This window comes from Chelonus insularis, unplaced genomic scaffold (genome assembly GCF_013357705.1).
Source record: "Chelonus insularis isolate UGA/USDA-ARS -01 unplaced genomic scaffold, ASM1335770v1 contig_164_pilon, whole genome shotgun sequence".
NCBI lineage: Eukaryota > Metazoa > Arthropoda > Insecta > Hymenoptera > Braconidae > Chelonus > Chelonus insularis.
The window spans coordinates 311,757-335,593 of NW_023276404.1; the positions used below are offsets into that span (position 1 = coordinate 311,757).

General features: G+C 27.0%; 2 protein-coding genes across 2 annotated transcripts; one reads left to right on the top strand and one right to left on the bottom strand.

The window, feature by feature from the left end:
* The first annotated feature begins 85 nt into the window (after window positions 1–85).
* Window positions 86–3,821, top strand: LOC118064183 (B9 domain-containing protein 1-like). Its single transcript, XM_035078607.1, has 7 exons — window positions 86–513; window positions 595–730; window positions 842–953; window positions 1,071–1,179; window positions 1,430–1,548; window positions 1,665–1,761; window positions 3,594–3,821. Exons 2-7 carry the CDS (start codon window positions 608–610, stop codon window positions 3,604–3,606), a joined length of 573 nt encoding a protein of 190 aa, XP_034934498.1. The 5' UTR covers window positions 86–513; window positions 595–607; the 3' UTR covers window positions 3,607–3,821.
* LOC118064182 (trehalase-like) lies at window positions 2,463–19,984 on the bottom strand. Its single transcript, XM_035078606.1, has 10 exons — window positions 19,647–19,984; window positions 16,004–16,120; window positions 15,394–15,695; window positions 13,967–14,145; window positions 11,167–11,348; window positions 9,378–9,624; window positions 8,455–8,695; window positions 7,343–7,542; window positions 3,840–4,012; window positions 2,463–2,858 (listed from the first exon to the last, which is right to left on the bottom strand). Exons 1-9 carry the CDS (start codon window positions 19,742–19,744, stop codon window positions 3,848–3,850), a joined length of 1,731 nt encoding a protein of 576 aa, XP_034934497.1. The 5' UTR covers window positions 19,745–19,984; the 3' UTR covers window positions 2,463–2,858; window positions 3,840–3,847.
* Window positions 19,985–23,837: the final 3,853 nt, after the last annotated feature.

Genomic DNA, 23,837 nt, shown 5'->3' on the forward strand with positions numbered 1-23,837 from the left:
AAATTCTTTTAAAAAATGTCATAATGAGTTTTTTAATAAATTTTCTTCAGAAACGTAAAAAAGCAAAGCAATCGTAATGATTGACTGTATGTGATAAAAAGAAGTTTATTATTTAAAAAACCAATTTATTTTTCAGTTTATCCAAGTCCTGAGAACTGCGATCATTACGTCAGTTATTTTAACTATCTCCATTGCTCTATGTCCGCTTCACACCTGTTTGCTCTAGACACTTTGAGCTATGAACACATGAATGGTTTCTATGGCAACATAATTTCACAGCAAACAGTCGCAAACCATTTTTACTTTCTTTTCAAGTGCCACTAAAACTTTAATACCTCTTTAGGATAGGCAGTATAGTTTATCTTCAATAATTAATATTCATAATTAGTTAATAATTCTAGTAATTAAAATTTTTACTTATTAAAGTAATAAATAAATTTGTTTTGTACTCATCAAGTTCATCCAGCAGTAAAATGAAGATTGCTATTATTAATTACATTTACTGTTTGATTGGTAATTATTATTGATATTGTTAATTTAAAAAATTAATTACTTATCGTCGTCGAGTTGATTATTATTTTTTTTTTATTTTAGCTTAATTAAAACAATGAGTGAAGGTGTATTTTTTGTTTGCATTACTGGATCCATAGAATATGGCGAGTTCTACGAAATTGATAATGCATATTGTAAATACGGCTATCACTTTGGATCAGAATGGAATGTTATTGCAGTAAGAAAACCAAAAGCAATTTCGAGTAGTCTATGTTTATTTAATTAACTTTTTTCTTTATTTCAATAACTCCTATGTTTTCATCTACTCATTTGTAATCATACTTCATAGGGTATCGAAGAAGGTTTAACACAAATGAGCAAATGTAGCAATGATGTTAGACGCCTGGCCAGCTGGAATTTTCCTTTAGATATCACTTTTCGAGCTACATTACCACATGGATGTAAGTTAAATTAAACCATATTATGTCAAGTTGAATGTAATGAAGCTTGGTTCAAATGTCAAATAGTTACTTTTTAGTTTGTTATATTTGGAGATGATGGGTTTGAAAATTTTCCAGGGCCTCAACTAGTATTGTCGGTTTACGGATTGGATTTCTTTGGTCATGATGTTATTAGAGGATACGGAGTTTGTCATATACCTTTCACATCAGGCCGGCATGAAAAAAGGTAGAAAAATCGATGCTGAAACTGGATCATTAATTATTTTTTTCATTAATAAAATATAACCGAACATTTTTATTTGAAAATAAATACAGTCTGAGATTAAATTTTTACTCAAAGCTTTGGCTTTTTTGTTAACAACAAAAACTAATACTGAATATTTTCTACTCTTTTATTGATATTTTTAAAGCATAAAATTGATAGCTGTTATTTCTAAGCTAATGAAAATAAGAATTATTATTATTTATTTTCATAGGATTCCTATATATGTACCAGAGTCATCATCGATACTGCAACAATTTGCAGCATGGATTACTGGCAAACGACCGGAACTAATTGAACCGTCAATTCTGGCATCTGGAAACGGAAGAGAATGTAATAAAATTAACTAGTAGAATTCAATTTGACAATAGCAATTATTCTTACCAACACAACTTACAGTATAATTTTAATATTTATCTCTATCTCATATTTTTTATTTTATTTTGCAGTAACGCGAATGAAAGTTCAGGGTGAAATCGTGGTGACTTTCAACGTCGTTTTGAAGGATTTTGCAAAATTAGGTTACATTAATGGTGGTGAAAAAAGGTAGAATAAGAATTTTTATTTTAGCTAACATTTTTATCTTGATAAAATTTCGATATTTTATTGACTAAAAAAGCTTAAAACAGTTGAGAATAATAGAATGATCACGATTGGCAAAAGGATTGCATAAAATTTAAATAAATCCTGAAAGGCTATCGTACACTAGTTTAACTAAACTGAACTTTGTGGTCAGAGTATACGATGTGTGCTCCGAATGAAATTAAAGCGATGAAAACGTAAAGCATTCCATCCCAAGTTAATGTACAAACGAATGACCGTAAATTGAACAAGTTTAGATTTCGTTACATTTGTAATCGAACGCATGTGTTTCTCATAAAGCGTAGATATATAGCAAAAAAAAAAAAATTTTATTGTTATCAAAAATACTAAATAAGTTGAAACAAACAGTGCATTAAATGTAATTTATTCAAATAGTTTCTTCCTTCCTAATTTATTTGATCTTTACATTATGGTTGTCCAAAAGTGGTAGAATACACACAGTAAGCTAATTAGCATTCTTAATTACGGTTAAAGTTTATAATAGTTTTCATCAGCTTTTTGCCACAATATTACTCATAGCTAACAAACATAATAGATTGGTAGATATTGAAAATTACATTTTATTTATTTTGTTAAATATCTTTATTTATTATATAATAATACAATCATACATAAGTTCTTTTACAATTTTTTGAACTAATTTAAATTTTTTATGTGAGCACAGCCGTAGAATAAAATATTCATTTCATTATCTCTTTTTCTTCTTTTAAAAATAAAATGCATCTTTTTACTTTTTCATAATACATATTTACATCCATAGTTAGTTGATAAATTTTTATAAAAAGATTTATACACCACAAAATACTGCTTTCATTATGAACATCAGTTTTCTCTTAAATTTTATTATAAATTTTAAAATTATTCCTAAATAGTTATAAAAAATTTTCTTTGGAAATATATATCTTAATTTAGTATTTACTCTTTAAATAAAATTATAAAATTTAAAGCTTCAGAGTCATAAGTGACTCTAATTCTTAGTCATTCAGCTATCGGAAATGAATTTTTTTGCTGGCATTTCCGAAGAATTCACCTGAAAGTACCTGAAAGTAAAACGCAAAAATAAAATATACATATTTGTAACTTTACTTAGATTTTACTTTTGCTTATTCTATAGAGACGAGGAAGGCATTTATGAAATGCAGAAAATAATGAAAATTTACATTAGTTTGAATTTGCATAATTGTTTTTTAGACATTTAAAATACGATGCGCGTGCGAGTGGAGATGTAATTTTTATCTTAATGATAGTTTTAATTATCAAAAACATAAGAAAATTTTTATCAGTGTTTTTTATGTGCTTTAGCTACTGCTTATGCACTGCAAATCTCAAATTTTCAAAGTGTTTTAATTTAAAACACTTAAAGTGTTGTAAAATGACGTTACCCATTTAATTAACATTGTAGTCACTTTTTAGACACTTCCAAGCATCTAAAAAGTGACTACAATATTAATCAAATGGGTAACGTATTTTACAACACTTTAAGTGTTTTAAATTAAAACACTACGATTTGCAGTGTGATATAATAGTATAAAACATTTTTTTGCAATATCAAAAAATAATTATGTAGGAGATACTAAAAAAATGATTAAATCTACCAAAGTCATAAGTCTTAAAAATTTACACGACAAATATAAAGGTAATAAAATTAATGTTTATGATACTTTAACTTTACACTTGTCTCTGGTTTTTATGTGTAGTCTGAGCAATATCGATTAATACAAGATTAAGGAAAATCTGCATCAATTTTTTATCGGATTTTATAATTGTTATTCTAGATATTGTCAATAAATAACTCCAATCTAAGAATTATGACAGGATTAAGTTTTTAAAAATTCAGGCGTTATCTTTTTTTCAACTTGATAAGAGGATAACTCGATAACAGGAGTAAAAAGATAAAGTAAAAAGGATTATATTGAAAGGAAAGGTGGAATTGAATTTTTAAATGTAAAATAAAAATGTGTATTTGTTGTATGTAGAAATGGGAAAATATAGAAAACAATTAAAACGAGAAATAAACTTACTATTTTATTCAGGATTCTGGTGAAACTCTGCTAATGCTATCACTGCTATCACTGGATTTTGTACCAGGATATAAATTTAAAAATTCAAGTACAACACCATTTGTCCATCCGAATCCAGCTTGTACATTATATTCACCTCCACCTCCATATTCTCCTGGTTGTAGAGAATTGTACTACAAAGAGAAAATAAACGTACAATTATATTTTTGTAGAGAATGAAAATTTTGAATTTTTTATAATTACGACAAACGAATGGACACAATCAGAGAGTGATAAAAGAAAGATTATTTTAATGAACCTCCTCCTAATTATTTAATGCTATTTTTAAACGCGATAGTTCTCATTAAAACTCTGTCAATTCGTTTTTGCTCTATTTTTTGCGGGCCATTAAAGTTTGGAAAATAATTAATAAAGAGCAAACTATTTCATGAAATGAAGTAAAATAAATAAATGAAATTTATCTTGTGTTGTAAACTAACTTAATTTTAGTTTAATATAAATGCGCAATGGTTTGTATAGATAAGAAAAAGAGCATGAATTTGAATTAAATTTAGTTTGATCAATAACATTGATATATAAACTTCAAATTTCAATCAAAAGAACAAGAGTATTTTCTGTGTGAGAAAGTTGTGTTGGAGTATGAAAACTTGATGCTCAACTACTTATTTAGGTACGTGGAATTTACTGATTAGTTTAGCATTAGTATCCGTATTTCGTCGATTTTGTAAACTTTATGTAATATTCAAAACTGACAGAAACTCTCTAATGGTTTAACCATAAAGTAGAGGAAGCTTTTACGAAACTTTAGATCAAGATCAGATGGTAGATGTTAAATGTTTGCTGAGCACGTGAGTAAAACTGAACAAATAGTACACAGAAACTAGCTACTCTATTTTGTCTTTCATTGTGTACATTACTGTAAATTATTAAAAGTATTAGGATGCTTTTAGTTTTACCTTCAATGCTACCAATTAACATTTCATCTAAGTTATGAATTTCATTCTAGACTAGATATCTATAACCCGTGGTCTTTTGATAATCAAATATTTATAAAACAATTAAACTTAAAAATAATTTCATTTTGTATCAAACTCTTGATAGATAATATGAAATTATCTTTAATGGTATTACAGCAACATCACATTTAACTTCAGAACTATATTTCAACATGACTGATGTCTTTTTTTTTCTATAAAATACCAGAGTTCACCATTATAAATATTACAAGAATAAATAGAAGTATCATGTATTTTCTGTACAAAGAGGTACTAATTCAGAATACAAAGGTGACTTTTTTTGATAATCCAGAAAAACAGCTCAGCAATCTTTTTTTATTATTTATTGGCGAGATATAAATCTATTGGCATAGGTATCATCCTTTTTGTAGCTATAAAAGATTCAAGACAATTATTTTAGGCAATAAATAACAAAAAATTCGATCATTATTCGATTTTTTTATCCACATAAATAAAACATAAATAAAATTATCGCGTTTGAGTAACATTTAAGGCCTAAAGGTCAGTTATATCGATTCACTTGAAGAATATATGGAGCAGATGTCAGCCTCCAGCATTCCATTTTCAGAAATAACATATGAACATACTTTCAAATGTTATCTCATCATCTGGGTAGTACTTATGATTTAATACATTTTTTACTTATATTTATTATTTACTATTACTATTTATCTTAAAATTCCTCATGTTTTTTATTTATGATCCTTAATTTCTCATGTACCTTTAGAATGTTTTTTTCTAAATAAAAATGTCATAGAAGTGTGAAAAACGAGGTCGCGATATTGCTCGCTTGAGTGCTGATGGATCTATCAGCTACTAGTATGCAGCTGATACTACAGATTTGTATACTTCACAAAGCTTTATTCTACAACTCTTAAGATCTATGTATAGGACCAAATACAAACAATGAATGAGCTTTATCTGTTACGCTCTTTTAGCTTCTCTAATTCTCAGCATTGTACGCATCATCTTCAGAACATTGCACGATAGTTGGTATAACTTTGCATAATTATTCAACGAGGCATTTTTTAACTGTTCTTTACTGTACATAAGCTTTATTTACTATTAGGTCAGAAGGTCAGAATAAATTTATTCTGAATGAAAGATGCTGAAGTATCAATAACAAGATTTATGAAAAATAATTATGACAAAAGCAGCACATTTTTCAGCTTTATTACATCATTTATTTGAATGGAAATAATTAAAAACGTTCATCAGGAGTGGAAATGTTTCCGAAATATCTCTGGAAAAAAATGGACTGTTGCAAAATAACTACTCAGCTATTGTCGTGCTTTCAGGATAGACAAAAAATTCATCTAACTTTTTTTATCTTTCAAGTTTTGTTCTAGATGATTACATATATTTTTTAATATCTTAGCTTTTTTTAATTTTATAAATAAAATCTCAACTATTTAATGTTGGAAGAGAAAGTGAAAAAAAAATATCCAACTCAATTGTGATGTGTATTAATGTTGTTGAAGCGTAAATTTCAATTATATTAGATGCAAAAATTTATGTGTTTGATGCCGAGATAAACATCGAATTTTTATCTTGTATTTTAATAGAAATACATTTTATTGTTAAAATAATATGTTTCGCGTTTTTAATTTATTTAATTCATGAAAGCTTTTAAATAATTTCAGTGAGAAGAATAAGAATAATGAAAAAATGGATTTTTTTTAATACTCGGCAGTCTTCTATTTTCTACATGTACACTGTAAAAAGCTCCACTACAGAAATTTAGAACGTGAATGGTTTGAAGAATATTTCATTGTCCTCAGAGAATAGTGAAACATATAAAAGTAGTTGGTGGTCAAACTTTAGTGCACATTTTAACGAAAACACTGCGAAATGATGAAGCATTTCTATTCAAATCTAGGAAATATTACTGTTAATGTATCGATGGATGCAACATCATAAATAATAACAAGCTTGGAGATAATTTCAAAAATACTTTTGGTGTGTCAATTCATTTCAGATGCAAGAAAGAGAAAAAGGAACAAAAAATAATAATAATATCAAGCAAGAAAATGGAAAGAAAAAAAAACTAGAATTTTTTATAAACGACATTTCTACAATTATATAAATTATTTCTGCATTTAATAATTTATCACTTGCTGTGAAAATAGCAGAGGATTTTGAGAAAATTATTTAACGAAAAATATAATGACTTCCTACTATTCTACTCATGTCGAGTAAATTTAAATTATTTCCTTTAATTCTAAGATAATTTCATAAGTAGGTTAATAAATTTAGTCTACATTTTCTCCTATTTGTGTAGCTATGATTATAAGAGCGTTTTCTATTCCAATTAAAATACTCTTTTCTATACAAATAATATTAATACAATACGATAGCTATCATCAAGATTGCTATCTAACTACTATGAATTTGAATCAGAAAATGTTGTTATCTCATCATCAAATTGGGGAAATGAGATTTTTCATGGTATATACTTAAAAAATAATTATTTCATTTCAGACTTACCTTTTCAAACATCATGCCATACTCAGCGAAGCCCAAATAATTCGCTCTTAGCCATCGAGTTGCGAGTTCTTCAGCCATTACAAGGGCTGATTGGGCACCCGTGTTCCGGAGTCCTTGGACCATGATTGATTGTAGAGGTGGCCATGCATTAGGAAAGTCCCACTGTTCTCCAGTTTGACTCAAAGACATTGGGGTTCCACCTATACATCCCCAGAAAAAGAGGGAGGAAGATGGATTAGATTTTCACACGCAGCAAAGTGAGGTAAAACAATTTTTTAAATTCATATATCATTTTTTTTTATCCTTCCTAATTGGACACTATTAAACTGAGCATTGTCAACCCACACGAATATCATTTTAAAAGCATAGCATTTGAGTAAAATATTAAATTCAAGAAATTTTAGTAAAGTGTTTTATTATTTTTCGTGAATGGGGGAATTTTTATTTCAACAAATATTTATCGTTTTATCAGTGAATTTGATTTTATTTTTTAACTTATTGATAGATGAAAAAACAATAATTTTTTAATTTGAATGTCATGTTGCTATAGAATTTCCAATTAGAGAAAACAATTCACATATTGGAAAGAGAAATATTTTCAATATTCACATTTTTTGTGACAAAAAATAGTAATATTTATAAAAATGTTGAAATATTTATATTTAATAATAAATCGTTGAAATTTAGTGAAATATTTTTATTTACATTTTTCTGCAGGAAAAAAATAAATGATTTTGAGTATTTTTCTGAAAATAATCTTTTCCTTGAATGCTCCAATTTGTAAGATTAAAAATTAATGGAAATATCTATTAAAGAGCTTATATATTTCTAGACATTTTTTTTATATTCAACAGCCCTTTCGAGCTGGTATATCTATGATTTTTTTTTAAAATAAAAATTCAAGCTTCCTGTTCATTTTTGTTTGAGGCAATACGTTACAACAATAATTTATAACAAAAAGTAGCTATTTTCAATTGCATTACTCTCAGTATTTGTTTTTTGTTTTTTATTGTTCCAAAATCGTTTGATAAGACCTCTAAAAGTAAGATATCCCAAGGAGCAAGTTAAGCATTTTTACGAAACAGTACCGTGAAGATAAAAATTTTATTTACCCATAAATGTATTGATGCCTTCGGCAGTAAGATAATCAACAGCTTTTTGACCGTAGAATGATGCGTTCTTCATATTAAAGCTTTTAGTATAGAGTGGCGTGAGATTGGAAGGATAAAAAAATTTCCTTGGTCGTTCATTTTTGATATCATAATCGAGCCAAATGCCCAGTTCGTCGCTCCAAAGAACCGCATCAATAGCAGTCTGATAGTCATTCGCAATGTCCTTGTACTTCTTTGCTTTCTAGATAATGAAAAATTATTTTCACACTGAACACAATCATCTCATCGGTCTTTTTTTTTCAAATATTACAGTGTAATCAAAAAAGAACGTCTAGACGAATAATATTCACACGATTTATCTTTTAAAAAATTAATTGAATTGAAATTTACAGAAGAAAGCTCAACAATCTTTCAAGATAATAGACAAAGAAATATTATTCATAACATACACGTTTTTTTTTTTTAAATCTCCAATTTATTGAATAATGAACTAATAATTTAATTCAAGTAAAAGCCATCGAATTAAAATGGATCTTTTTTTTTAATGTTGAAAAATAAGTTGAAAAAAATTTTGTTTAATTTAAGATGAGTTGAAGACTCAATAAAAAAATTTCCTGTCATAAATTAGGAAATAAGGTTCAATAAACTGACACAAAGCCTTATAAGAAGATATACGCTTTTAATTAAATTGAAATTAATTGATAGAAGCCCAAAGGTAGTCAGTTATTGTTTTGGGACATTTTATATCTAGAATTGGCTTTGAAATGAATTTCTTTTCAACTTCTAATTACGAAAAAAATTTTTTTTTTCAAGGAACGATTTATTAAAGTGTAATAATAAAAAAAAAAGTTTAAGAAATAAATTAAAGAAAGGTTTTTTTTTCCATGCTATTTTTAGTTGTTTGTTACTAAGCAATTACTTACCGCTCCGTTTCCTAGGAGTGTATTAAACTGACTCAGAAGACGAGCATTACGCTGAAGGAAAGCATTAAGATCGACAGGAATAATATTTCTTGTTGAAATGTCAGAGAGATTCCCCATGACAGGCTTGTCAGGGATGAACCAACGTGACGAAAAATCCCAACCACTTTCAGCACCAGCTTTTATGTCTTCGTAAAAAATACGTTTTCTTTCATCAGTCTCGAAGGCTTGAGCCTCTTTGTAGTCTTCCCTATAGAAAAGGAAAGAAAGTTAATATCTCTACGATGAGAAGATTTTACCATAAATTTTTTTATTTAAATTTCTTTATTTACATAATTTTCTAAGTGAACTTGACTTCAAAATCATTTTTGAAATTATGTGCTTTGAAGCTTGAATGAGTTTAATAAACAAAATAATTTATCACTGAGTTAATCGTAATGTGAAAATTACTTCCTTCTATGTGATGTTTCCACTCAATTTTTAATAATAAACTTGAAATAATAGTCTTTATCGAGCTACAGAATGTAAAAAGAATGAATAAAATATCTAAAGAGAATTCAAATAAATGAAAAAAAAAGAATATTTTACAGAGAAATAGATGTATAATAAATATAAAATCGTTATCAAGTAGTTTATCCAATTTTAAGCCAGCCATGGTATCACATTCACTTAATTCTATAAATTTAATGGATTTTTAAAATGAAATAAAATAGATCACATGTAATTCTACTAATGACCCATATTTTTGTAGTCGTGGAAAATGTATGCTTTAATCGCTTTATTTTAATTAATAAAACTAAGAAGATTACTTTTTTTTTGTAAAAATGTGACAATGTGAGAGAATATGATTGTGTTAAAATATGCTAATCTTTCGGCTTAATTTTTATTTTACAGCTATAGTTTTTGCTTTAATTTTTCTTATAATCTCTGATTTAGTGTGATGATTCTTTCATACGAAAAGGATTAAAATAAAATGCAAAGATTTATAATAAATTATTGCTTGCTAAATATTTAAAAGTTTAATGATGTTTTTTTTTAGAAATCTATCAGCTTTGAAATATTTATATCTCTATTTCTATTCTGCTCTGAAATACACTACTTCCGGGAGTATTTTTCATCTATTTATCGACATTGTATAAACATCAATGGAAAAAACATCTTGATTTATACATTAAAAAAAAAAAATAAACTTCCAAAAGAAAAATATGTATTTTTTAATTCAAAAATCGATATTTTACTTCTTGCAACATTTTTCTCTATTCTTGCTCTTTTTCAATATTTTATTATGAAATAAAAAAAAAGATGATATCTTTAAGTAATAAAAGTCTTTTCTTAGAAAGAATTTATTGTAAATAGTTAAAAGAATTATTCCAAATCAAATTTAATTAATAATAATTACATATTTATTTTGCAAATATTCAAAGCAATCAGAGTAGTTGAAATAATTAAATAGTTTAATTTCCATAAAACTTCATCGAGTCGAATAAACATATAGAAAATGAATTATCGAAAATTACTAACTCAAAATATTTGTGTCCCTGTTTTACTGGGTTGTGGTTTACCAAGCAATTACAATGCTACCAAGTATCAGTTAAGCATGAAACCTAACGGGAAATTGAGTTGATTTTTCACTGTCACTCTCTGAAATTATTATACAATCCAACATTCTCTAATATACAGATAACCAAATGAAAGTTATAATAGACAAGACAACTAATATTGTATTCAATTCACCAACAATGCATAAAATTATCACGAGTTATATATTAAATGTTGGTTTAGTTAAACTCACCGATAACTTTCCGGGCGTGGTCCATCGCTGTTGACAATATACCGTGCCATCTTGTATGTTACACCATTTTTTACAACATTTACACTTTTTTCACGTTGAAAGTAGGCAAACTCTTTCTCCAAAGTTAGTATGTTTTCTTCCAGGAACTTTATGTCACCAGTTGTTGCAACATATCTTTCGACCTGAAACAAATTTTTTATTTTGCCTCTAAAATAAATTTTTTAAGATCAACCATTGGTAGTTGTGGCTTCTCTACGATGGAACATTTCCGAATTTTACTACCTTGGCATATGTGCAAAAAAATATAGGTCATTCCAGGGGCTAATGAGAAAATTGAATCGAAAGGAATATCTAGATAAAGCTGGGGAAGCTTCAAGTTTTTTACTCTAGGGAAGTAAAAAAATTTTTATTAGTATCATTATTAAAGGATATTGTAGTTTAATATTTTGTTTAAATGTTGGTAATTACAATTATTGCTTTGAGTTTTTTAACTTCTCATTAGGAAGTTATTGTAATGGGGTCGATTTTTTAAATTCGTAATTTTATCATATTTTTACGTTTTAAGACATTTGAAAGCATATTAGAAGGTTTAAAAATAAATTTATGTACGTACGTACAATTGTACGTACGTGTGTCAGGTTTTTTTTCGTTTTCGATATCTCGAAAACCACTGAAGATATTGACTTCGGACAAATTTCATTTTAAAGATAATATAATGAAGAAAATCTGACAGAAGTTTAAACAAATTCGGTCCAGCCGTGTAACAAAAAGACTAAAATAAGTTGAATAAAAAAGACATTTGAAATTGATTCTACTTATTAGATGATTAACATTATTGACAACTGAGGTCAATATAATATGGTTGTTAATAACTTCATATGACTCTAGACAATTATGTATTGTTTATAACAAATTCAATTTGTTATAAACAATAAAAAATGGTTTTAATTATAAATATCAATAAAATATTGTTATAAATAACTTTATATGATTAAACAATTGTATATTGTTTATAACAATAGTAATTTTTTATAAACAAAAAAAAAGATGACAAAATTATGGATTTCAATTAATGGGAAGTTCGTCGTCAGGGCACAAACTAAGCCTAGACCCATTTTTTTTTCTATAATCTTTTTAACCAAATTAATTGATGTAATGAATGTTATGAAATATATTATCAAAAGTATGATGGTTTTTTTACAGCAAAACATTTTAATTTGATAATGACGATGCTCTGAAGTAGTTTGTAAGATAGAGAAATATTATATGATACTGCTTGTAATTCTATTTTAAGTTTAGAAGCACGTTAACAACTATTACATAATGATCACAACATTGGTAGTAATTTAAAGCTAAACAGAATTACGAGCTCTTTTAAGCAATATTTTTGTTTCTTTAAATTAATTTTTATTCACTCAATAAATTTAATTTATTCTTCAGCCAAAAATTCATTTATATTTGAAGATTTTTTTAACAATGTTTTTTCTAAAATAAAAAGCCAATTCTTTATCTTTCCCTACTTGTCTCTGAGTCAGCTGAAATAATTGTAGTGGTTTCATTTTTTGGGCTCTTCTGCTTTAATTAAATCCCGACCAAAATCACAGAGAATTAAATTAATTTGCTCAAGATAAATCAATTTTAGCTTTATATATACCGGAAAATCCCTCTCACATATACAACTATATTTTGATATTTGTAATATGAGACTGACATAATTAAATCACAGATCGCTTGACATCAAAAACTCAACTAGTAAAAGTTGTTATGTTAGTTTCTGAATATTCTTTTGTATGTCAAGTGAAATATCTCCAACATTTGTAAAACTAACAAAACGCTCATGAGTGTCAGAATTTTCTATTGAAATTCATATCATTTTATTTCTCTCAATAAACTTACATAAATTCCACGCATATCGACAGTAACATACGTGACATTTCAATATTATCAAATTTGTCATTGTAGTTAGCTCAGTGACTGTATAAAAGATAATGTTTTCTCTTCTACATATTTCCAATAATATATAAATTTCACCTTCTTTCATATTCCACTCATACCTGAGCTAAATGAAATTATTTTTAACTATATCAATAAAAAAACAATTAATTAAAATTATCGACGTGCATATTGGAGTATGAAACATAATTGATTGAATGGAAAAAAAAATTAAAATTTCTATCTTTCTATCTCAGTTATTCGAATATCAGAAATTATTCTGTCAGAAAAATATTTGTTTCCTCATCAAAGATATTAGGAAAAAAAGAAAAAGGTCAATTATAGTAAAAAAGTTTTCTATAAAATATTTTATTTGTTACTTATTTCATTGTATTACGATCTTAATTTGAATTTTCAGGAATTCGTTTATTCCTCTGGAGGCTATAAACCATTGTTAAATTACATAGTGAGCAATTTCAGCTGACCAATGAGTAAAAACGTTAAAGAAGAGTAAAGAAAAGTATAAAGAATGAATGGAAATTCAGGAAGCTTGGGAGAAATTAGATTCCAGGACAACAGTCTTGACTGTATACTCAAGGGGACAACTTTATTGCCAAGGGGCTCATAGAAGAATGTTATGGAAGGTTGTTCTTTTTCACGAACACATTATTAGCACCTAGCATATATTTATCTTTTTCGTAAATTACAAGCTTTTTTGTTACTTCAAAAGATAAACAACTACTGACTTTTGAGAGTTTTGAACATATTTAAAATTTTGTAATGAGTTTCCTGATGCTTCATATATAACACTCTCCAAGTAGTTAGTTACACAACGTAATAACAATCTGCATATTCAAAATGTACTTACCATAGGAATGAGTAGAGGGGGTTGACTTCTCATCAAATAGTAGATTCTACCACCATTTGGAATAAAACCGAATCTATTTACCATCGAAAGGAAATTTAAAATTATTCCTTTTGCTGTTTCGTTCATTCCACAAAGTAGAAGACCTTCGATTACCCAATAACTATCCCAGTAATAGGTTTCTAAAAGCATAAAATTAAATCAAATATTTCTCTACGAGCCAATTCAATTAAATAAAAAAGATCAGATTAAGAATCTTGATTATCAATAATTTTGAGCTTCGTTCAAGCATTTCAATTTAATGTACCAAAGTATTTTAGTTAAATTAAGATTATAATGGAGTTTATTTAATAATGGACTATGATAGTTTGAATTAATTACAGAAGTTTATAGGAGTTGGTATCCAAAGCTATCAAGAGAGGAGTACTAAAGACTTGGTTTATTTAGTTCAAGTAGTCATAATGATAAAAATTGTTGCATTTTGTTGGATGAATATTATGAGATTATTCATTAAAAATGGAAAAAATGGCTTTAGTTATTTTATTTTGGTAAAAAAAATTTTATTAAATGATGGCAAACAAAAATTTTTGACTTATGAAATTCAGATATGATATAAAAATAGTGGAATAAGAGGATTATAGAGAAGTGAGAGCTTTGATGAACTGGAACAGACAAAATGAGAAAAAAAGATTTTATATTGAATCATTTGAATATTTTTTAGAGTAATGAATTTGAAAATTTTCAGTATATAAATTATTTATAAATATGACAAAGAGTCTTATATTCATTCTACTCATTTAATTAAATTCTTTAACAAAAATATTTCATAATGTTTAGATATTTTTTCTTTTCTTTCAAGATGTAGTAAAATTCATAATTATAGACTCTAAGAATGGACTTTACATTCTTCAGAAGAGCTAACATTAGCTTTGAAATTTATTTTATTTTTACAATCTAAAGTTCAGAAAAAATAGAATATTACTTTCAAACTTGAAACATGAATTTACTTAGATTTAATGAAAATTTAGGAAAAAAATTACAAAGAAATTTCTCATAAAATTAAAATTTTTTTAATATTTGTTGCTCGATTAATTAAACTAAAATCCTACCCTAAGGTAATTTATATATATATATATAAATCAAATTCACAATTCTGTTTTTTTAAAAAAGTCATTGGTAACTAAAACAGTTACACTGACCGAATGGAAAGAAATTTAAAAACAGTTAAACTTTTGTAGCATGAACATGATTGATATCAGAATATGATTGTCATAAAAATAAACTCTATATCGGAAATATCAAACGGTAAAATAAAAATTGACAGACAGAAAACTAATAGCTAGGATGGATTAAAAATAGATAAAGGGTCAGTTTATTTCAAACTATTGATGTCAAAAAATTTAAAATGTATATCTGTACATAATGCATACCTTGAAAGCGTCCACCAGGTACAACGAAGCCATTTTCTAATGGTATAGCACTATATCTTTGAGGGTTTGACAATATCTCTGGCGACATTTGCCGTGAAAGATTCTTCCAAATATGGTTCAATTGTCTCGCCCACTCTCGAAAATTTGGGTCTTGAATACTCTTGAGTATTGCAGGGTCTGGTTGCCAATCAGGAGGTGACCAAGGCAACACGTCGATACTTGAATGAAAGTTTTCCGCCACAAATTGAGCAACTTGAGTTTTGTTTGGTTTTCCACCAGTGTCACTCATCAACTTTTGGAAACTATTAATGATCAATTAACATCATGTTAGACATCTGTTACCATATCTACAATATTTTTGATGAAAAGTCCTATCTCATTCATTAATTATATTTGTAGTTGATAAAAATGACAAGGCAGTTATATCATTCAATAAATAATTTTCAGATATTGATTTATGAACGTTGGAGGATTATATAATAATTGAGATAATTATGATTAAAGTGAAAAATTGAACAAACTTTCAAGTGTGATTGTCATAACTATAAATATTTTTTGTCAATACTATAATCTTATATAAAGAATTAATCTTGTGCAGATGATTACTCACTTGGCCAAGGTCACGGTTGGATCATGTAATTGATAAAGATCAACGAAGGTCTTGCTATCAGGAAAAATTTCAGCCAGCTGGACTGTCTTCAATAACTCTCCCTGGCAATAGATTTCACTGAAGCAACACGTAGTACATGGTAAGTTTTTTCTCACTTCTAATTATTAAATAAAAGTTTTCAAAGTTTCCTATACATTATACGCTTTTGATATTAGCAATTTTATAACACTTTGACACTTATATTTTTCAATACTCTATCAACTTTTTATATCCGTCATACCAGTTTCGTTTTCTGAAGCCTCTTAGTAGTTTGAATGTTTCATCTGATCATACTCTAACTTTTTTTAATTAAAAATAAATCAATTTGCTGTAATTTCATTTGGAATTTATTGAAACATAGCTAATAATAAATTATCATTGCTTACTGAATTTGTATATCCTACAATAAATTGATTACAATGACAATTTATTAGGAGCAATTATGAAGCCTTTTAGCAATTAGCAGTGATTGTAACAAGTTCATACACGAATTTATTATTGAAGTGCTTTTAATTTCAATTGAACTTTAATTAATTAAAACAAATTAAATAGAAACTTGAAATAAGAAAGAAATGATTGTGAATTAATGATACCGATTAGACAGCTAGTTAAGATCAGCTGGATATTTATTTTATCTGTGGAGAAGTAATGAAGATAAAAATTTGATGGAAGAAGTTTCGGTCATTATAAATGGAAAGTAAAAACATAATAGGAGGTAGACAAATAGGGTCAGCAATTACATTAATTGTACCCATGGGTTAGAACTAATAACGAAGAACTTGATGGTTGTCTTGTTATCTTCAGCGAAAGTTCGATAAGACTACAAACGAAGCCTAGTTAGTATTCTATTCTCCAGCTTTAAAATAAATGAGCTCTTCTTTATGTAATTGTAGTAAATGATTGTTGGCATACCCTTGTGTTCGTTTATTTCAACATTGTCAAAGAAATGTTAAAAGGACAAAAAGGACAATATATTCTTGGTGGAATTCACCTCATATAATAGCTTTTTAGAAAAATATATCTTTGCAATTTTAAAGAGAGGATTATTTATCAAACATGAAGGTTCTTATCATCTTTTAGTCATGCAGAAAAGGTCGTATACGTAATTTCCTTGGTAATCAGACTTGACATAGGACTGATTATTTTCAATTTACTGGATAAATAAAAAATGCGGTTATTCAAACACAACCTTCATTAGATTAATCACTTATTGTAAACGAGAACGTTGAAAATAGTGTCATAATTTTTATCAGTTTTTCATTTTGTTACCCGAGGTCTTTCAAAATGAATAATTAACTCATTACATTCTACTAGAACTATATAGTGGTAAATTAAAAATACATCAATAAAATCATTATTATTCAGATGAAAAAATTTTAGAGGACACAATAGATAATTTTAATTAAATAGTTTATCTCCTTGAGTTAAATTTATTTTCAGCATGATTGCTATTGTTCAAGAATAAAAAAGGATGTCAGTTCTAATTTTAACTTCTATATGAATAGTTGATGGTTTTTTTTTTTCAAACTTCCATTGGATGAATAAATTTGTTAGGTAGATTTTTTCGTGGAATGCTGAATTAGTGTATCATTTGGTGATGCTGCACATCAATGCATAAACCTAGTTTGAATTAGGATAGGAATGGAAGAGATGAAGATTATTCATTACCACAATGATGGATCACAACGTTATTGTGAATATACAAAGTTGAAAATTATACGTGGAAGATGAATCTCTTCAAAGTTATGACATTAAGAGAATATTATCACACTTAATGTTACCCTATACATTTGTTAGAAATTTAAATGTATATAAACCCACGTGTCTGACTTTTCCTACCATTACCCACTCTTTCTCTTTTTCATGTTCCAACAAAGAACTCTTCTCATATAATAACTGTATTTGTTCTCCAGATTATAACACAAAAAGAAGAATGTATATTCATGTGTATGCAAATCCAGGAATAACTTTTTACACTTTCTACGTTATTTGTTGGCAATTTAACGAAAAACCCTTTGAGAAAAATTTCAAGAAAAGGATAGGAGACAATTTTAAATAGAATATAATCTACGAGGATGATAAAACAATTTATTAAATGAATTTTTTAGTCATGGAAAATTACTTCTAGCGATGTACAAAGTTGGCAGGTTTATGATGAAGAATAGGATGATAAGGAAAAAGATTTGGGATGGACAAAAAAAAATATTGAAATTGTGTTCCATTAAGCTTTTGGGCAAATGTTGAGGAAGGAAGTTGATGAGTATATGATAATGTAGCTTCAATCATTTACTATCCCCTGCTGCTTAGGGAATTTAATATTAATTTTTATCAGAAAGGACTTAGACAAGTGACAAAGTAATCGAGGACAAATGATTCAATCACAAATAATTAGAAATTTTTTTAAATAAACTTTTTTGATTAATAACTTTCATTTTACTGTGGGATAATGATGTTTGATGATCAACAATGTTAAAGTCACAATATAGAGTTATTATTTTTGAACAAATATTTTTACTAGATCAACTTTGAAAGAATGATGATAAAATATGAGTCACATTTATAATAATTGAAGAAACATGTGTATAAATATTTTAAAACATGAACTCTGTATGTAATATAGCTAACTATTTGCTATTAGTGAAAATATTATTTTATGTTTCATCCAAAGTAATAAATTGTGAGTGTGGTATTAGCAATGTTTATGCAACAAAATATATATTCAAGTAGTAGAGAAACAAAAGTTATACTGAAATAAACAAAGTCAATCTATGATCCTGAAATTATAAACTTGATAAACTCTCTTTTTCGTTCAACATTTTATGCACCAAAAGTTTAGATGGAATATTTATGGTCGAAAAAGGTATTACATTATGGTTTAAAGTTCAACTTAATTGTAGTTGTGGACTTCTTAATTACTTTTAAGTAAAGTGTTTCTCAAGTTTATTTAATTGTCTGGTTTTCCTCAAACAATGTATTGAATCACACGAACTTTGAAGATTCATTCATGAAAGACACAGATGAAATGTCTTAATTATTTATTCAGATGTAAAATAAAATTCTGTTGATCTTTGTTCAATAAAACAATGATAATTAAATTACATAATGCTTATGCATTTCGAGATATTCATTTAATTAATTTTGCCATGTGTTAAAACATTGCTGCGAACTTGACACTTTATCAGAACTCAGTATAATAACCTTATGAATCATATTCGATCCCAACAAGCGACAAGCTCTAATCGTACCGGAAATTATTTTACTATATATTATTTGTATACTTTTACTCATTAATTTCTCATTAGTCTAGACTTCTTGTTACCATTATCACCATAACTGCCATTAAAAGTCATCAAATAAACATTTGCAATTTATTAGAGCATACTTCAGAATCATCTAATTAATTATAAATAATTATTTTTCCATTAACTTTAAAGAAATTATTATTTCTAATTATTAATTTTCATTTAAAGTATAAATTTTTAATTAATCTAATATTAATTGCAATTATTCAATATAATATTTTTTTTTAAATTCATTCTGTTATCAAAGGTTTTTATGTATCAATTAATTTAATTTAATCTGTATAAATTAAATTTTAGCTTACCTGTCACAGTAATCCTTAACTTGGTCCCGTGTGATGATGCTGAGGGCCTGGACGTTAACAGCAACGAGGGCTGATATTATAAACGTGAGTACAATCATATTCAAAAGTTGTTTAATTAAACTCAACAAAGGAAAAACCAAAACTTAATTGCTGTGCAATTTTAGCACATTCAGTTTCAATTGATAGCTTTGATGGTGTTGACCAAATCCTCAGGCTCTTTGCACAATTTTTCTTTTTTTCGTTCTATTGTTTAAATAATAATGATGACAATTCCTGGCACAAAAAGAGCGCCAGATGACAGTCTACCACTCAATCGAATGACCTGAAAACGTTTTACTCACAGCAGTTATATACTGTCGAAATTGATAACGTTTCAGTGACTATTGGTAGTATCCCCAAGAATCTAACGTCTGCTATTGGTTAACAATTATAAGTCCCTCCAATGGCGGGCATATGCAAATTCATCAGCAACATTACATTTGTTGTAATTATTTGTTTTTTTTTTTTTTTTTAATCATTTTTGTTGTCTACGTTATTGGAAAAAAATAAATGTGAATATCGATATGATATATTGTTGACATAAAACAAATATAACGATGATAAAGTGAACTTGTATTTGCTAGAAATTGTAGCAAATATTTTTTCACACATCTTTTTTGTGTGTCACACACACTTTTTCACACAAACGAATTAAGGCAATTAACAGAAAACAAGATGTTTATTGTCACACATATTTCCAATAATTGTCTTTTAGTGATTTCTAATCGATATTAATCATTTTAATCTAATCGTGAGAAAGTTAAAGATTCAGTAGATTAGTTTAATCTCTTTAAGTAGTAGCAAAAATACTAAGAAATCAGTTGTTAAATCTGCAAATAGATAAATGTAATGTAAATAAATTCTCTAATGTATTGAATTTTGGATTGCAAATGTTTGTTTGTAAATAAGTACCTGCTTAGTATTACTAATGTGATTCTATGTCATGATGATTAGATGTCTACCGTCATTAAGTCGTTTGATTATTCACCAACATTATTAACAATAAAAATGTGCATAAATTAACGATATGAAACATCAAAGCGTTATCCTCTGTTGATTTAATTTTAATTAAAATGCATTATACTTTAAAACAAGTATCAAGTTATATAAAGCAAAAATGTCACAAAGCATTTTATTTATTACAAAAAAAGTGAAAAAATACCTTAAATTGATCATGTAATTAAATAGTATTCTTTCTAATAATTCAAATAGAATATTTATGACCTAATTTAGTCGCAATTTATTATAACGAGTACAGTATAAGGCAATGCGACACTCAATTTCGCGTTTCTTATGCGTGAAATAGTCGCCTCTGGAGATTACATAAATTTTCTAGTGTTGTGAGAATATGTAGCTTGACAACATCGTTGGGTGCGAATTTGTTGAGTGGAAATAATTGAAATTTAGAGCAAAATCTCTTAATCAATTTTTATCTCATCTACTCGGCAGATAACTCAATTCAAAAAGTTTATTTTTGCTGTTAACAATTGATTGTAAATTAATTATTTTCACTTACTAATGAAATCTCATTACGATAACATAAACTATCACATTTCAGTTTTTCCATTATTATAATCAACTTATCAGTTTCATTAAAATTTAATGATAGCAATTTATGATGTTAATAAATATTTTTTTTAATTAAACATTTACATTAGAGGTGATGATTGATGAGCTGGGTCATTTTTAAATTAAAAAGTGCTATTTTTGAGAGTTGATAGTTGGAAAAATAAATAATTTGCTCTAATGTTGACTATGAAGAATCATAATAATTCATAAAATGTTGAATACTTTTGACATTAGTTAGTGAATATCGGCCATAATGAAGAGAGATTATGATCTGCAGACCTTTTTTCCCAGTGTTGTGCATTCAAATATTAGTTTAGCTGTCATCTCTTGATAAAGCTTTTTACGTTATTTTTTTTATTAATTTATTTTTTCAATTACAACCGAATTTATCAGCTCTCCGAAGAGACAGATAGAGAGAGAAAACTGTATTTTAAAGAGAACAAGCAATCATTTCAAGTTCATCTATCATACAATAAAGTGTCAAGTGTATTTGCTTGTCTACTTTTAGAATATGTAGGGAAAAGAGAAATGATTGGCGCCAGTGATGCTGCAGGAAATGATGATCGATTTGATAATTGAGATTCTTTTTTCAACTTTAATAACAAAGGATACTCACGTAACACAGGACATGCAGAGATATATTCAATATGATACACATATAATATCTATATGAAAATAAAATCTAGAAAATGAATCTGGCTTTTTATCTTCCGTCTTCGTGCCTACGCATCGCGAAAAAGCTTCACACTTTTATTTCACGTGAATATATGAATAATAAAATAAACGGATAAGTAAATGTAATCTATTTCACAAAAGTAGCATTCTAACATATATTAAAAGTGACAACAAAGAAAGTGACTGGAATTTAAATCTCAAACCTCTTTATCAAGTCCATGAATAAATAAATACATAAATAATTCACTTGATATTGTAGTGTATTTAATCATGAGTAAATATTGGCATTTAATTTATACAAATCTTTTCAAAAAAAAAACAAAAATTCTAAATACAAATATTGGATTACACGAAAAATATAATAATTAAACTTGGCATAACTTTAAAATAGAATAATCTTTTTAATCTTGATACAAAATATCCTAGTTTAAATAATCGATAGCAGTACTTGGAATTTTGATGAATACTGATCCTCCATGAAGATTCTTACGATCTTAGTATGATGGATATTCAAAAGCTCTTCTCACTTTAAAGTATCTTACAAAGCGTCTCTAAGACTGTAATGCAAGTCTGATACTCTGCATTTAATAGAGCATAAAAAATATGAAGAACATTTAAAGAGTGATGTTTCATACAATTTACGGTGATATAAAATTATTTTAATTAATTTTTTACATCTCATTTATTGAATGGAATTATTTTTAATGGCTTTTATTATCGACACTTGGTGCTTGTTATTGGATAAGTACCTCACTGTAAATACATAAATTGTTTGAAGGAGGGGAAGTATAAGTTACCATGAAAAATGGCAGATTAAGTAAAAATAGAAAAATATTACTGCATCATCATGAATTTTATGAAAGTAAAGTTTCTTCTTTTGTGTGTATCATTATTTTTAAGTCATTTAATTGATTTATTTGACCCAAACATTTTGGAAACAATATGTTTTATGTTACGGTACTATAATCTTCAAGTCAAGAACTTGTTCTCATATTCTCATGGAAAACATAAGACAGTTATGGTACATTAACGTTTTGGCTTGCAGTTAATGAGCTTATGTGAACTCGTAATTTAATAAACTAAGAAGATTGGGTATATAAAATAAATATGATAACGCTTTGAAAAAAAATATTTCTTATTATTAATTAAAAACTGACTTATCATAAATTGTATAAAAGTACGATTGATAGATTGTTCTAGGCCATGACGCTTTTATTTGAAGGATAAAACGTGCAAGTTCAAGTGTATCAGAATAATTGCATAAATTATATTTTATTTGATAAACTCAACTTGATAATTGTTTTATCTAATACTGAAACTATTTCACGTTAGTGATTAATGCAATAAGAGATACGTAATAAAGTTATCGCCTTCGCATGAGAATTTTTCAAATTCATATAAAATTTCAAAATGAGATCAATGTCATTTTATTAAAAAGTTTTAAATGATTTTTTTCTTTGATAGTAATATCATTTTAATTAATTAATATGGTAAATGTAAATTATATGAATCCAACGAAATATTGGTAATTTTATTCTAAGTTTAAGAAATATTTTAATTTAATAATAGAATGAAATACATGTTTATAGATTGTTCCAAACTTAATTCATCTTTTGATCATTTAGTTGTTGTACATGTAATCCTTGTTATAGAAGAGACAATCAGTTATTCAAGTTAATTAGTTTATAGTATTGTTATCGTTATCCAATACGAATAAACATCTGTTTGATAATAATTATTTAATGGATAAATTCATTTATTATCATTATTTCCCTACGTCGATGTAAATTTAATCTATTGATCGGAAAGTACTGCTAAATTTACTTTCAACAGCATCATAAAGTTCTATTCTGCATTATGTGGCCGGTTCAATTTTGAAGTAAGGTACGTGTTCTTGCATACTATCAC

Bases quoted from the DNA above. Each gene is read 5' to 3' on its own strand.
- LOC118064183 (XM_035078607.1), top strand. From the start codon at position 608: ATGAGTGAAGGTGTATTTTTTGTTTGCATTACTGGATCCATAGAATAT. The intron at 1,180-1,429 runs GTAGAAAAATCG...TTATTTTCATAG, and splicing joins TCAGGCCGGCATGAAAAAAG to GATTCCTATATATGTACCAG. The intron at 1,549-1,664 runs GTAATAAAATTA...TTTATTTTGCAG, and splicing joins ATCTGGAAACGGAAGAGAAT to TAACGCGAATGAAAGTTCAG.
- LOC118064182 (XM_035078606.1), bottom strand. From the start codon at position 19,744: ATGATTGTACTCACGTTTATAATATCAGCCCTCGTTGCTGTTAACGTC. The intron at 16,121-19,646 runs GTAAGCTAAAAT...GTGTTGCTTCAG, and splicing joins GTTAAGGATTACTGTGACAG to TGAAATCTATTGCCAGGGAG. The intron at 8,696-9,377 runs GTAAGTAATTGC...TTCATTATCTAG, and splicing joins CACTCCTAGGAAACGGAGCG to AAAGCAAAGAAGTACAAGGA.